This window comes from Pseudorasbora parva, chromosome 2 (assembly GCF_024679245.1).
Source record: "Pseudorasbora parva isolate DD20220531a chromosome 2, ASM2467924v1, whole genome shotgun sequence".
Lineage (NCBI taxonomy): Eukaryota > Metazoa > Chordata > Actinopteri > Cypriniformes > Gobionidae > Pseudorasbora > Pseudorasbora parva.
In genome coordinates, this window is record NC_090173.1 from 38,302,462 (window position 1) to 38,316,613 (window position 14,152).

At 36.1% G+C, this 14,152-nt stretch overlaps 1 protein-coding gene across 6 annotated transcripts in view; it reads right to left on the minus strand.

Annotated features, from left to right (window-relative positions):
* The window catches only part of plcd3a (phospholipase C, delta 3a), a 36,030-nt gene extending 22,208 nt beyond the window's left edge, over positions 1–13,822 (minus strand). The window contains exons 1-4 of one of the 6 annotated variants that reach the window (XM_067419215.1): positions 7,248–7,510; positions 6,172–6,264; positions 4,270–4,361; positions 3,961–4,128 (exon numbers count right to left, since the gene is read on the minus strand). In XM_067419215.1, coding sequence (XP_067275316.1) covers positions 3,961–4,099 — 139 coding nt within the window. In that variant the 5' untranslated portion in view covers positions 4,100–4,128; positions 4,270–4,361; positions 6,172–6,264; positions 7,248–7,510. Of the gene's footprint in view, positions 1–3,960; positions 4,129–4,269; positions 5,285–6,171; positions 6,265–7,247; positions 7,511–13,363 lie in introns of those variants that run through there. The other 5 variants (XM_067419206.1, XM_067419188.1, XM_067419222.1 and 2 more) reach the window with 5 other exon arrangements.
* Positions 13,823–14,152: the final 330 nt, after the last annotated feature.

The following is a 14,152-nucleotide window of genomic DNA, read 5'->3' on the forward strand; positions in this document are numbered from 1 at the left end:
TCACACGCATGTGTCGTGGTGCTCACGTCAACAGCGTCGGCCAATGGTAAGCCGGCATTTTGGCGTAGCTCTGACGAAAGCCGGAAGCACTGGACTGTATTTACAAAGTAAACTGCGTTGGAGACTGACACAGATGTGAAGAAATTGTTGAATAAAGTCGTTATTTTTATTTTTTTGTTTGTTGTGAGCAAAAAGTATTCTCAACGTTGAATAAAATTAAGGTTAAACCACTGGAGTCACATGGACTTTTTTTTAACAATGTCTTTCTGGACTTTGAAAGTGTTCATTAATTTGCTGTCTATGGAGGGTCCAGAGAGCTCTCGAGATAAACGAAGGGTTTGGAATGACATGAGGGTGACAGAATAAAAAATGTTGGGTGAACAAACCTTTTAATTGGGCAATGCCCCCTAACATCTCTATTCAAAGTAAAAGCACCAGATCTGCTGGTCTGAAATCATCTAACCAGAAAACAGGGAACGTGGCTATATATATATATATATATATATATATATATATATATATATATATATATATATATATATATATATATATATATATATATATATATATACTGTATATATATACTGTATATATATATATATATATATATATATATATATATATATATATATATATACTGTATATATATACTGTATATATATATATATATATATATATATATATATATATACTGTATATATATATATATATATATATATATATATATATATATATATATATATATATATATATATATATATATATATATATATATATATATATATATATATAATAAGACCAAATGTTCTATTAACTTTGGATAGTTTATAAAAGCGTCTGCTAAATGATTAAATGTAAATGTTAATGTAAACATTTGGATAATCCCCCCAAAAACTGTTTCATAACTTAACTGTAATATATATATATATATATATATATATATATATATATATATATATATATATATATATATATATATATATATATATATATATCTGGGTAAACAACATTTAAAAGAAGCTTTTGTGAAGGTTCTGGTTCATACACTGTAAAATCTCAAGTTTAATTTCCTTGTCAAACAAATAAAAAGAAGCAATTAAAATGAATTAGCTGAGTTTCTTAGCCTGTATATATATATATATATATATATATATATATATATATAGAGAGAGAGAGAGAGAGAGAGAGAGAGAGAGAGAGAGAGAGAGAGAGAGAGAGAGAGAGACACAAACACACACCTGCAAGCATGCAATTATAAGTTTAGATATATGTACACAACCTTTATGGGTTTTCTGTTTGCTGTTGCATTGATTGGAAAGTCCCTTCCCTTAACAAAAACCTTCCGAGCGATATATCACAGAGCGACAGTCAAAGATAGGTTAAACAATGCTTTCATTACTTAATCATTACAAACGGTTCGAAACATTAAAAATTGTTAATCAAAACTGTATAACTTTTTGTTGCTTTTGAACCATTTATATATGTTTTTTAGTAGCATGACATGCAGTTAAAAAAACATATATATACAGTATATAAATGGTTCAAAAGCAACAAAAAGTCATACAGTCCATGTTCACATGTCATGAAAATACAGGACTAATACATATATTGTGATGGCACCTTTACTTACTCATTGTCATTGCATAACCTTTCTGCATTATTTATGTATTAGGCGCAGCATTTAGGCTTTTGTTTCTTTTACGTCAATTGAAAATCTTTACCTTGATTGACTTGTGATAATTTGGGTCGCTGCTACAGTTCATTAAACTAAGCCAAATCCATCTGTCCTGTTAAAATCGGTGGCTTTCGTTTTCTAAAAACTGAACGTCAAAAGATTGAATGCCTGCTGTGTTCTATGGAATAAGGTTAACAATAGGTAGGTATACATGTAGAGCAGAGCAAACCACATTATTAATGTCTTGTATTGACTTAAAGCAAGGTCAGAGTGAATGGAGACAGAAGAACACTTGTTAAAATACTCATTATTGTTCTTCATCTAGTGTGTCTATGGCTTTGTACGAAAACCTAGGCAGCTGACTCGTTGCCTCGCTGGCGCTGCCTTATCAGACATTGGCTTGCAAGGCAGCGTTTTGTGCATGAAGGCACCTCACAAAACTGATTTCGGACAGACTTCTAAGGCAGTGTAACCGTTTAATGATCTACAGCAAAATAGACAGAGCTTTGGTGAGAACTAAATACACGGATAATGCGACCCGGCATTTGTTTCCGGGTCGCTAGATTTGGTCCATTCACACTGCCAGCGAAATACCGTAATATGTGCACTTTTCACACACAACCCGTAACGGTCCCGGGTCGAGTTGACACGTGACATCCTGATGTGACGTATAATGGCGAGCGATCTCAGCTTCAGCGCGGATAGTAAGGAGCTCCGTGGTCTCGACTTGTGTCCAGTTTGCGCACATTTCTGCTTGTTTAATTTTAGTTTCTTTTGTATACAAACACTCTCTGCGTTTAAAACACCGACTAGCTCTTCTGGCACTGCAGGGTTGTATTATTGAAGAAACAAGCTCTAAGAGTCGCACGATAACTACGTACACGTTGCGGCATTAGTTTCGGCTTTTGTTCACACAGCGCTCGTCCCGGGTCGAATACCGCAATATTACCAGGTCCCCGACCCGGGTCGAATTCGGTAATCAATCCCGGGACGTGGTTGCTTTCACACAGAAGGAGACCGGGCATTGTTCCGTGAATATTGCGGGTCCGACGTGCACTGTGAAAGGGGCTAGAGTGAGTTCAAAAAATCCTAGAGCAGTATTAAAGCCTCTCATTCACAAGTAAAGGTCTTGGCATCATGATGTCAGTGCACCAGCATGTCAATTCAATTCTGTAACGTAATTTCTATATTGTAAGAAAAAACAAACACACTACAGTTCAAAAGGTTGGGGTCGGTATGATTATTTACATTTAAAAAAAAGTCTCTTATGCTAAATAAGGCTGCATTAATTTGATTACAAATAAAGTAAAAACAGTAATATTGTAAAAAACTATTACATTTTAAAATACCTATTTTCTATTGTAATATATTTTTAAAAAAACTTTTATTCCTGTGATGTCAAAACTAAATTTATCAGCATTATTCCAGTATTCAGAGTCAAGTGATCCTTCAGAATTCATAATAATATGATGATTTGCTGATCATGATTTGATATGATGATTATCAATATGGAAAACAGTTTTGCTGCTTAATATTTTTTGTAAGTAATATACTGTAATGCATTTTTGTTAGGATTCTTTGATGAATAAAAAATAAATAAATAAATAAAACATTTTGTTACATTGTGCCTTTTACACTCAGTGCTTTTTTATATTATTTTTTATTACTGACCCTAAACTTTTAAATGGTAATGTACAATTCTTTGTAAGGTGAAACAATTCTGTGGAATATATCAACCTACTTTTGATTGTATAAGGTCCTACTTACACCTGGTATTAAGATACATTTTCAGTCATATCTGTCCTGATTTCTTTGAGTTTTGATTTACATATGAATGTGTCCGGAGACGACAGAAAAACATACGAATAGCAGCAGTTTGCTTCTGCTCTGAGAGCCAAAAGACCATGCCGAACGCTGTGAGTGTGTGGAATGGTGAGAGAACATTTTGCTTGGTACATTTTTCAAACCAAATTTGGGTCTTCAGCCGACAAAGTTTGGCTAGCGCGTTTCCCATAATGTTTGCGTATTAGGCCAGGCAGAGAGTGGGCGGTATTTTATGGCTGTTCAAACACATTTGACCACATGAGCGTTTTCGTCTACCTCTGGAAGTGATCGAAAGCGGACAACCTCAAAACGTTTTAGACGCTGTTTACACTTGTATTTAGCATCGTCCGTTAGTGATCTGATTAACTAAAATGCATCTTAACTGCTGAAAGCGGAGTTGTGATATTTGCATGCAGTTTTGTATGCGGCTCAATCATATATCTGACAGGTGATATACTCACACGTCTGCTGTCTCTTGCCCTTGCGGGAGGTTTTGCTAGACTCACACCACACCGTCACACAGTCCTCCAGAAGCTTCAGGCTCCTGTCCTTTTTCCAGCGCTGAGATCGAACCTTTACCATCTTTGATCCCTGCAGCATCACGCGCACATCTTCATCATCCAACACACCTATGACACACACACACACACACACTTTTACATTTAAAATAATTGCACCTTCTATTCTTTCTAATGTTTTCCAGTCTGCCTAACACACCTGCTACATGCTGTAAATCTAAAGTGTGTCAAGTCTCCAAGAGTTACACCTACCGTAATTCACTCATAATGTGCCATCCCAAGGTTGTTCTCAAATTCAGCCTATACGTGTCAGCGACTAACACTTCCCAGCACTGAGTCATACACTGCTTTGATATTTCATCCAAAATATGAATCAAAATCAAGACATTACTCAAACATTACAGTGTGCATATATATATATATGTGCACACTCACACATACTTGAGATGTGAGAGCACTGGAAGGTCAGAGTCTACAGTCACAATCATAAGATATCATGTCATCTCACAGTGAAGTAAGACACTAATTTATGTGTCAACATCAGTAGCAATGACTGCATGTGTAAAATGATTTGAAAAATTGTAGGCAAAATGACCAGTTTTTGTTCTCAAATTTTTAATTTTCAATGTCTAATTTTATGTTTGTTGCTCGGATCAGGCTTTCTCGCTTCATAGGTTTGCGGAAGCTTGGACAAAAACTGTTCACTAAGAGCAAAGATTGCAAAGATTGCACTGAGCTCTTTATAGAAAGTTAAGCCTGGCTGTGCTGTCCAGTACTGTGATACAATAGGCTGAACTGGAAAAAAACAAAACAAGCTGAGGGAGGAATTCAGTAAGAATGCATTGTGCTTGCTGAAAGTGTTGCTTATTTGCACACACTGTATTTTTGGTGGCAATTTACTAAAGGATGTCTTATGTAAAATCTTGCTAATTTATATTAGCAAGCTTAAGGCTTAGCCTGCTATCTTAGTATTGCGCTAAGTTGGTAAGAAAAGATCTTTTGATTATGACTGCAGCAGAAAATGCATACAAACATTCACTACCAAACTAAAGTTTGGGGTTGGTACAAGTCTTTAATGATTTGTTTACTCAGGCCATGCATCATTATTTGGGGCAGGCAAACAGCACTAAGTCACGTGAATAAGCCATGTTTCCACCGAGAAGAATGAAAATGACCTAAAGCGCAGTGCTATTTCAGCCTTTCTGAGGAATGAATACTAATAAGTATTAGCACTGAAATACTATGGAAGCTTGTTTCCACCACAAAATAAAACATTTTAAAAGATAATTGTGACTTTTTACCTCACAATTGTCAGTAGCCTATACATCTTGCAAATATAAAGATATAAACAAAATTGTGAGTAATAAAGTCAGAATTGTGTGATATATTAACTCACAATTGTGATTAAAAAAAGCCAGAAATGCATGTTATAAAGTCAGAATTAGGATATGTAAATTCAGAATTAGGACTTTTTTCCCCATGACTGTGAGTTTATATCTCAGAATGACTTTACGTCCCACAATTCTGACTTAATAACTCAAAAATGCGAGTTATAAAGCCATAATTATGAGTTATAGCCTAAACTTGAAATTGCGAGTCAGAATAGTGTGATATAAAGTCGCAATACTGAGGAAAAAAGTTTTAAAAAAAAAGAAAGTTATATAAAAAGAAATATAAACTCACAACTGCGACTTTATGCCATGCAATCCTGACGTTATAACTCTAATTTATTCTTTGGAGGAAACAAGCTACCATAGATATTCTGTATTCAAATGTTTAGTGAATTCTCTTCTGATTCTCTGCCAGAGCTTTAATTGGCCTTGAAAAGACCTGAAAAAAGATTGAGGTCCCACTCACAGTGAAATGGCTGCTTCACATTCTTTCACAGCATGATTTTTGCTCTAGTCAACACTACTTCAGTTCAAACCCTTATCTTTTTCAGCTCTCTAAAGTGATAAATTATCGCTTTAATTTTGAATGTCTTTTCAGTCATTTCAATTAAAGAGAAAAAGTGGAGTGACAGTAACTAGAAGTAACTAATATATAAAGTTGGTAAACAGAAGAGAAATTATTAAGAGAGGATAGGGGCAGTGCAAACTCCCTCAACTGCTTCTGCTGAGCAGCCAAGAGTGTTTGCAACAGAGAGACCCTCACCACGGCAACAAGAACATAAAGATCCTGATAAAGTCTCTCTCTGACAAGCATGTGTGTGTAAGTAAAAGACAGCACACGGGTCCGGGTGGAAAGCTGAGGAATTGAGGGAGAGAGAGAGAGACTAAGAGAGGTTTTCTTTTTCTTGTGTTATTTTGCTACTGGGAACACAGCAATGAAATACAATAACAACAAACTATCATGGAAATTAACACTTCTGAGAAATATATGATTTAAAGTGTATCAATAAAGAGTTTAGATGAAAGTTTAAATTTAAATAAAAAACGTATATATAATTAGAAACAAATTTGCTGCATTTTGTTTTGTGAATCACAATGCATAGACCTTGCAAAGGGTTTAAAGGGGGTGTGAAATGCTGTTTCATGCATACTGAGCTTTTTACACTGTTAAAGACTTGGATTCCCATCCTAAACATAGACAAAGTTTCAAAAACTAACGTTGGATGTTTGATGGAGTATTTCTGTGTCACATACTCCTTCCGGTTTCTCACAAGATTCAGAGAGTTTTTTTCAAGTATGACGTTACTAGAGCGGAAGGTCCTTGTATGGGCCGTACGGGCTCTTCTCCCAGTAGGGTGTGCGCGCAGATCCACTCGTCCGTGAACACTTATGTCGTTATAGTCTGCGCCGCGCTCTTCTGTTCACTTTTTTCCTATGGGTGACATCAGGCGACTTCAACGCTTCAGCACAGCATTCCGGGAAGGCAGCGCTGCATTTGAACCGGTTTGAACGCAGAAATGACGGGAAGCTTCACAACAATGCTTCAGTCGCGTCGCAAAGTGGATCTGTAAAACTGCTTCAAATGTCTGTGCTGTTGGCTACCGTCGCGTGAGTAATCATCAGTAAACGACACGATCGCGTGCTTCGTCATTCAAATGCACTAACGGTTACTCCATTGTTGTTTTATGTATAACGTTACACTAGTCTGACGTGCAAACCCGTTTTGCTTGCTACGGCTAAGGTTTAGTCGCATACAATAGTCCATAAACCGAATCATGTCCTCATAAACTGCGAGTAAACACACACAAATGTTGACAGGCCACTAAATACAGTACATACCACAGAGACGGACGTCCTGCTGCTGCTGTTTCTTCTGTTCAATTTATTTCAGCCTCCGAATGATTCTGGATCATATCTGTATTAGCTGAGATTGATAGCGATGGGTTTCTCCACACTTGAGGACGTCACCGCTTTGCGCGCTCGTCATTCTTTAGCTTCGCCCACACGATACGCCTCCAGCCGCTCGTTTTTTTCTGGAAAGACTCGGCACAGCCTATATTTCTTTTATAAATATGATAAAACTAAAGACTTTTCGGAGATATGAAGGATGCAATGCTACTCTATAGGTACTCAAGATTGACAGAAACTGAGTGACACCCCCCCCCCCCCCCCCTTAACATCAAAAACCATACGTGCAGCACAAACCAGAGAGCAACCCATAACACAATGTCACTTATTTTATATGCAAACAGGTTAGCCAGTTATAATAGAGGTCACTTGCTTAGAAACTATAATAATACAGTGGTATAAAAAAGGTCAATGATAAGGGTTAGTGAGAATGAGGAAGAGAAAGATGGTCGTTCAAAATGAAAATTACCACATCAGTGGATTTTTGGATGGAAAAAACATTGATTAACTTGTAAGACTGTAAGGAACATACTCCCTGAGAAAACAAGGGAAATTAGCATCTGAACTCATTCATAAACTTAACGTCCGAGACAATATCCCACACACATGATTTAGTGAATCATCTACAAATGACACTAATTTACATGCCTTTCCTTTCACATGAAACTTTCCCCAAACTCCTGCTTCTCCTCATATTGAGGTCATCTGAAATATACCAGAAATCTCTTTGTTACAATGTCCCACGATATTATATTATATGTGTTTGATATCGTTTGAAATGTCTCAGTGCGACTGGTACAAAGATCTCATCCACACAGAAATAACCAAAAGATAATCAATGTTTTAAGAATTTAGAGATATTTTGATTAATGTGTGATGGGTGTGGTGCGTCTTTGGACAAATGTTTTCTACTTCCTGCAGTCAACAGAGGTCTATAGGACTTGATTAATGAAAATTCCCATTTCCATATTTACATTTGAAAGAGTTTTGCATCTGGTCTCAGTATTTAAAAGAAATGTTGCAAAGAGATCAGGGATCGATACTGTATTCAGGTCAGCCCGTAATGCTGGATGTCTTAACCCATGCAGCATTATGTAATCTTTTACAAAGACCACATGTAATGTTTGGAGAGCACTTTCTTTCTTTCTTTCTTTCTTTCTTTCTTTCTTTCTTTCTTTCTTTCTTTCTTTCTTTCTTTCTTTCTTTCTTTCTTTCTTTCTTTCTTTCTTTCTTTCTTTCTTTCTTTCTTTCTTTCTTTCTTTCTTTCTTTCTTTCTTTCTTGAGAGCACTATTTACTTATTTGTCCCTATGTGTTGTGGCGTGTTCTGTGCTGTGTGTTCTTTGTTTTTGTATTGGATGCCATAGTCATTGCACTGTAAAACAAATTTGCCTTCTGGTACAATAGTAACCTAACCTAACCTAAATAACCTAACCTAATCTTCATAAGTCAGGTATATATTTAATTCTTTACTTCAGAGTATTTGATGTTATTACCTTTGAATTGATTATGTAATCTGATTATACATTTACCTGAATGTTGATAAATTGTTAGACTTTGATTGATTCTTACTTGCTCTGGAATTATTCAGGTTATGAACGGGTACAATTTCAACAAAGGGTTAAAAGGAATAATTACATGTGCGGTTAAACTATTAAATATGAATGACCAAATAACCATTCGGCATTCTAACCTAAACTCTAAATTATGATAAAATGATAAGAGTCAGATAAAGAGGAATTGGAATTAAATCCTTTATGCCTAACTGAAAATATAGAAAGTGCAGTGACCTTCACCCGCAGTCATTATAGCCTCCATTGGGACGATTTGATCGGGCTTACAAACTTTAAATAACACTGTTCAAAACTTTGGGGTCAGCTAGCTAAAAAGCTTTGTTTTTTTATGAAACAAAAAAAGGAGGGGGGGGGGGATCAAGCAGCATTGTTTTCAACATTGATAATAATAATAAATGTTTCTTTAGCATCAAATCATCACATTAGAATGTGACACTGAAGACTGGAGTAATGATGCTGAAAATTCAGCTTCACATCACAGAAATAAAATTACATTTAAAAAAAACCCAAATACATTAAAAACTAATTCTACAACCCCAAACTTTTGACTGATAGTTCTTGTAATTTAGGATAAAAGTGTCAACTAAATGCATACATTTAAGTATAAATGTATTGTAGACTTCAGTGGGAAGAAAATATGATTTATAAAAAGTGAGGTGTCTCAGTGCAACATTTAGACTATTACAGTTTCCTACAGTTCAGCTGAGGTGCATCTTGTCCATAGTAAGCATACCTATATTTAGAATAAATCTGGCCGCATTGCATGGATGACTTATTCTCTCTCGTTACTTTACTTCGTCATTAAGCAGAAGCACAATACCAGTAAACACACTAGAGCAACTTAATATATATAAACCCATCACACTGGGTTTATTAGCAAATCTCATCCCTGAAACAACTAACTAACTGTTTTCTCGTTCAAGAACCTCTTGATTATTCCCACTGGAGAGCAGTATTTTGAAGTGCTGGCATAGTAACACTGAATCACGCCACTTAAGAGCACCAATTTGCACAGCCTCTTCATACAAGCCACACAATATCATTTTATGAGTGCAATAAATCTGAACACTAATAATATGTATAGAATATCTGTTGACACAGTAGCCATGGCGGAGATAAATCAGCACTATGGCAGCCATGAAACACTAAAACATTCAATAAAAATAACTCATTCTGCATAGGTTGCTATGGAAATTAATACAGATGAGCACAACGTTAAGTACAGTTAATTAAACTGAGGCAGGGTTATCGCCCACTCGCAATAGTTTAAGCTAAGCTCTTTCCCAAGTAACTGCAGTCACAGTGCTGTAGTTATGGGGAAAAGTAATATGAAGATATATACTTGAAATACCAACAATGTTCAACACAATTATAAGTTAATGCAAATGAAACCCAGCTAAAAGAGGCAGCGGTGATACACAACTGATGAAAGACCTGCCGAGCTCAATAAAAGCACTGCAATAAAAGAACAGCACTGCAAAACAATGATATAAACACACCCTACTTTCTTTTCTTCGGAAATTTTGTTCATGAAGAATGCTGCATTAATATGAGCAATACTATGCTAAAATTTCAGACATTCCAGAATTACATGATATATCAGTCATATAATGACATCCAATTTGAGACATTTTCTAATATTTCTATCTCTCTGCCCTCTTACTGCGGTTTGTTTTTAAAAGCCTGAATCATAAACTAGCACAGTTATTTTGGATTCAGAACTGGGCTGATACCAACAAAACCTGGGTTAGTCTCAGATATCAGCTTGCTGCATAATATGTGACAATAAAAGGAAAACAAGTTTTATTGTTTTGATGTGGACAGCATGGGCCATAGGTGTAGGTGGTGATGATCTCAGATGGAGTCAACGTAACTTGAGTGGGAAAATAAGTGTGTGAGAAGTCAATAGTTACGAGTGAGGCAATGTGGTTATGTCAATCACAAAAGATAAAATAGGTCAGACCATACTGGTCACATACAAAAAACAAAACAAAAACATTGTTATACATTGTTGCGGCATCAAGCGTTGGGGGAATGTTCACACAGGACATGCTCTCGCATTCAAAAACATAAAAGGTTGTTAAAAAGGAACAGAAGTTTCAAATTACTTTTAACTTGACAAACTGTCTTAAAAAACCAAAGATCTCCACCTGACATGTGCAGACCAATTATAACAGTAAAAAAAAAAACCGATGGATGAACTTCACTTTAGCTTCCCAATATACAATGCTGCAACAACATTAGCAAATTTGGAATTTTTACACCTATATACATAGCCTATATATATATATATATATATATATATATATATATATATATATATATATATATATATATATATATATATATATATATATTCATGAATTATTGGTACAACCTATAATTATATTAGTTTCTAAAGAGCCTTACTATTTACAAAAAAAAGAATTAAAAAAAAGAATCAAAAATATATGAAAGTTTTATTTTTATCATTATGGAAAATAATGAACTTTTATCACAATATGCTAATTTTTTGAGAAGGACCAGAACAGGTCCTTCTCAAAAAATGTGCATATTGTGATAAAGTTTATTATTTTCCATAATGTAATGATAAAAATTAAACTTTCATATATTTTAGAATTATTGCACACCAACTGAAATATTCCAGGTCTTTTATTGTTTTAATATTGATGATTTTGGCATACAGCTCATGAAAACCCCCAATTTTTAAAAAAAAAAATGAGCATATTTCATCCGACCAATAAAAGAAAAGTGTTTTTAATACAAAAAAGTCAACCTTCAAATAATTATGTTTAGTTATGCACTCAATACTTGGTCGGGAATCCTTTTGCAGAAATGACTGCTTCAATACGGCGTGGCATGGAGACGATCAGCCTGTGGCACTGCTGAGGTGTTATGGAGGCCCAGGATGCTTCGATAGTGGCCTTAAGCTCATCCAGAGTGTTGGGTCTTGCGTCTCTCAACTTTCTCTTCACAATATCCCACAGATTCTCTATGGGGTTCAGGTCAGGAGAGTTCGCAGGCCAATTGAGCACAGTAATACCATGGTCAGTAAACCATTTACCAGTGGTTTTGGCTCTGTCTAGCAGGTGCCAGGTCGTGCTGAAAAACAAAATCTTCATCTCCATAAAGCTTTTCAGCAGATGGAAGCATGAAGTGCTCCAAAATCTCCTGATAGCTAGCAGCATTGACCCTGCCCTTGATAAAACACAGTGGACCAACACCAGCAGCTGACATGGCACCCCAGACCATCACTGACTGTGGGTACTTGACACTGGACTTCAGGCATTTTGGCATTTCCTTCTCCCCAGTCTTCCTCCAGACTCTGGCACCTTGATTTCCGAATGACATGCAAAATTTGCTTTCATCCGAAAAAAGTTCTTTGGACCACTGAGCAACAGTTCAGTGCTGCTTCTCTGTAGCCCAAAAGTGGCTTGACCTGGGGAATGCGGCACCTGTAGCACATTTCCTGCACACGCCTGTGCACGGTGGCTCTGGATGTTTCTACTCCAGACTCAGTCCACTGTTTCTGCAGGTCCCCCAAGGTCTGGAATCGGTCCTTCGCCAAAATCTTCCCACTGAGGTGCCTTGATACAGCACTCTGGGAACAGCCTATTCGTTCAGAAATTTCTTTCTGTGTCTTACCCTCTCGCTTGAGGGTGTCAATGATGGCCTTCTGGACAGCAGTCAGGTCGGCAGTCTTACCCATGATTGCGGTTTTGAGTAATGATCCAGGCTGAGAGTTTTTAAAAGCCTCAGGAATCTTTTGCAGGTGTTTAGAGTTAATTAGTTGATTCAGATGATTAGGTTAATAGCTCATTTAGAGAACCTTTTCATGATATGCTAATTTTTTGAGACAGGAATTTTGGGTTTTCATGAGATGTATGCCAAAATCATCAGTATTAAAACAATAAAAGACCTGAAATATTTCATATTCATATTTCATATGGTGTGCAATGAGTCTAAAATATATATGAAAGTTAAATTTTTATCATTACATTATGGAAAATAATGAACATTATTACAATTATGCTAATTTTTTGAAAAGGACCTGTAGGCATATATATATATATATATATATATATATATATATATATATATATATATATATATATATATATATATATATATATATATATCACAAATACAGGTCTCAATGCAAAAATGATGTAGGCTAGGCTCTTTACCCAACAGGTAAAAAAAAAGCTTCAAAGTCAACGGGTTAAAAAACAAAACAAAAAAAAAAAACAGCTAATCTCGTGAGTTCATATTCTGTCAAAAAACGAACATGTCAAAGAGTAAAGATCTATTTAATGTAGCTATTGTGAATTTGCTAATTGACAACTTTCCCAAGTTAGTTGCTGAGATTGCGTCTGTAAAAGGTTAAACAAAAGCGCGCATACTTTAAATAACTTTTCAGAGTAGCTGGCTATTATAATATAGGCATTTTTGTCTTAAGTGTATGATCATCTCACCAAGTCTCCGAAGCGGATCGTGGGTTTTCGACTCGATCGCTTTAGTTTCAGTCTGAACGGTCTCCGGTTTCTTCTTTCTCCCCAACATGTTGAATATTTTCAGTCGGTTCCAGACAGTACTCCTTATAACCGTCCTGAACCGAGAGGTAAATGGGAATATCAATAGACAAACGAGTCCAGAGGTGCGAATTTAAATCTTTCGGTCAACGCATGTGAAATCAGCGCCGCCGCTGCTGCTGCTTGTGACGCCTGTCGTAACACTTGACGCTTCTAAAAACGCAGTAACTCGAGTCCGGCGAGGAGCGATAAGCATTTCTCTGCTGAACACGAGTCACCCACTCACTCATGACACATTTACTCTCACAGGCTCTGCTTCAAGGGAAACTGTATGGATATAGAACTAGTTTGCTACTAGTTCCTAGGAAAAATTTGTTCGGAGGTACGCTGTTGCAAACAAAAATATAAAATGGGGTAGTCAATGCAGACCATGAAATTCTCAGACTTTTCCTTGGACTCCACCTCTTCTTGTCTGTATTGAGTCTAATGTATGCAGTCACTATGAGTTGAGCTGCTGTGTGAGATTTACTGACAGCGCACACACCACGGTAAATGCTGCCATCTGCTGACAGACTAAGGACGTTAAATAAAATATTCACATCTTCACGCATCATTCCTTTCCTTCTGTTTACCTCAAAATTACATTACATAGCCTAGGCCTACTAAACAGCCTACACATGCTATTATGAAAACGTCTGGTTCGCTATCTTTGTGGGACTCTCCACAGTGTTT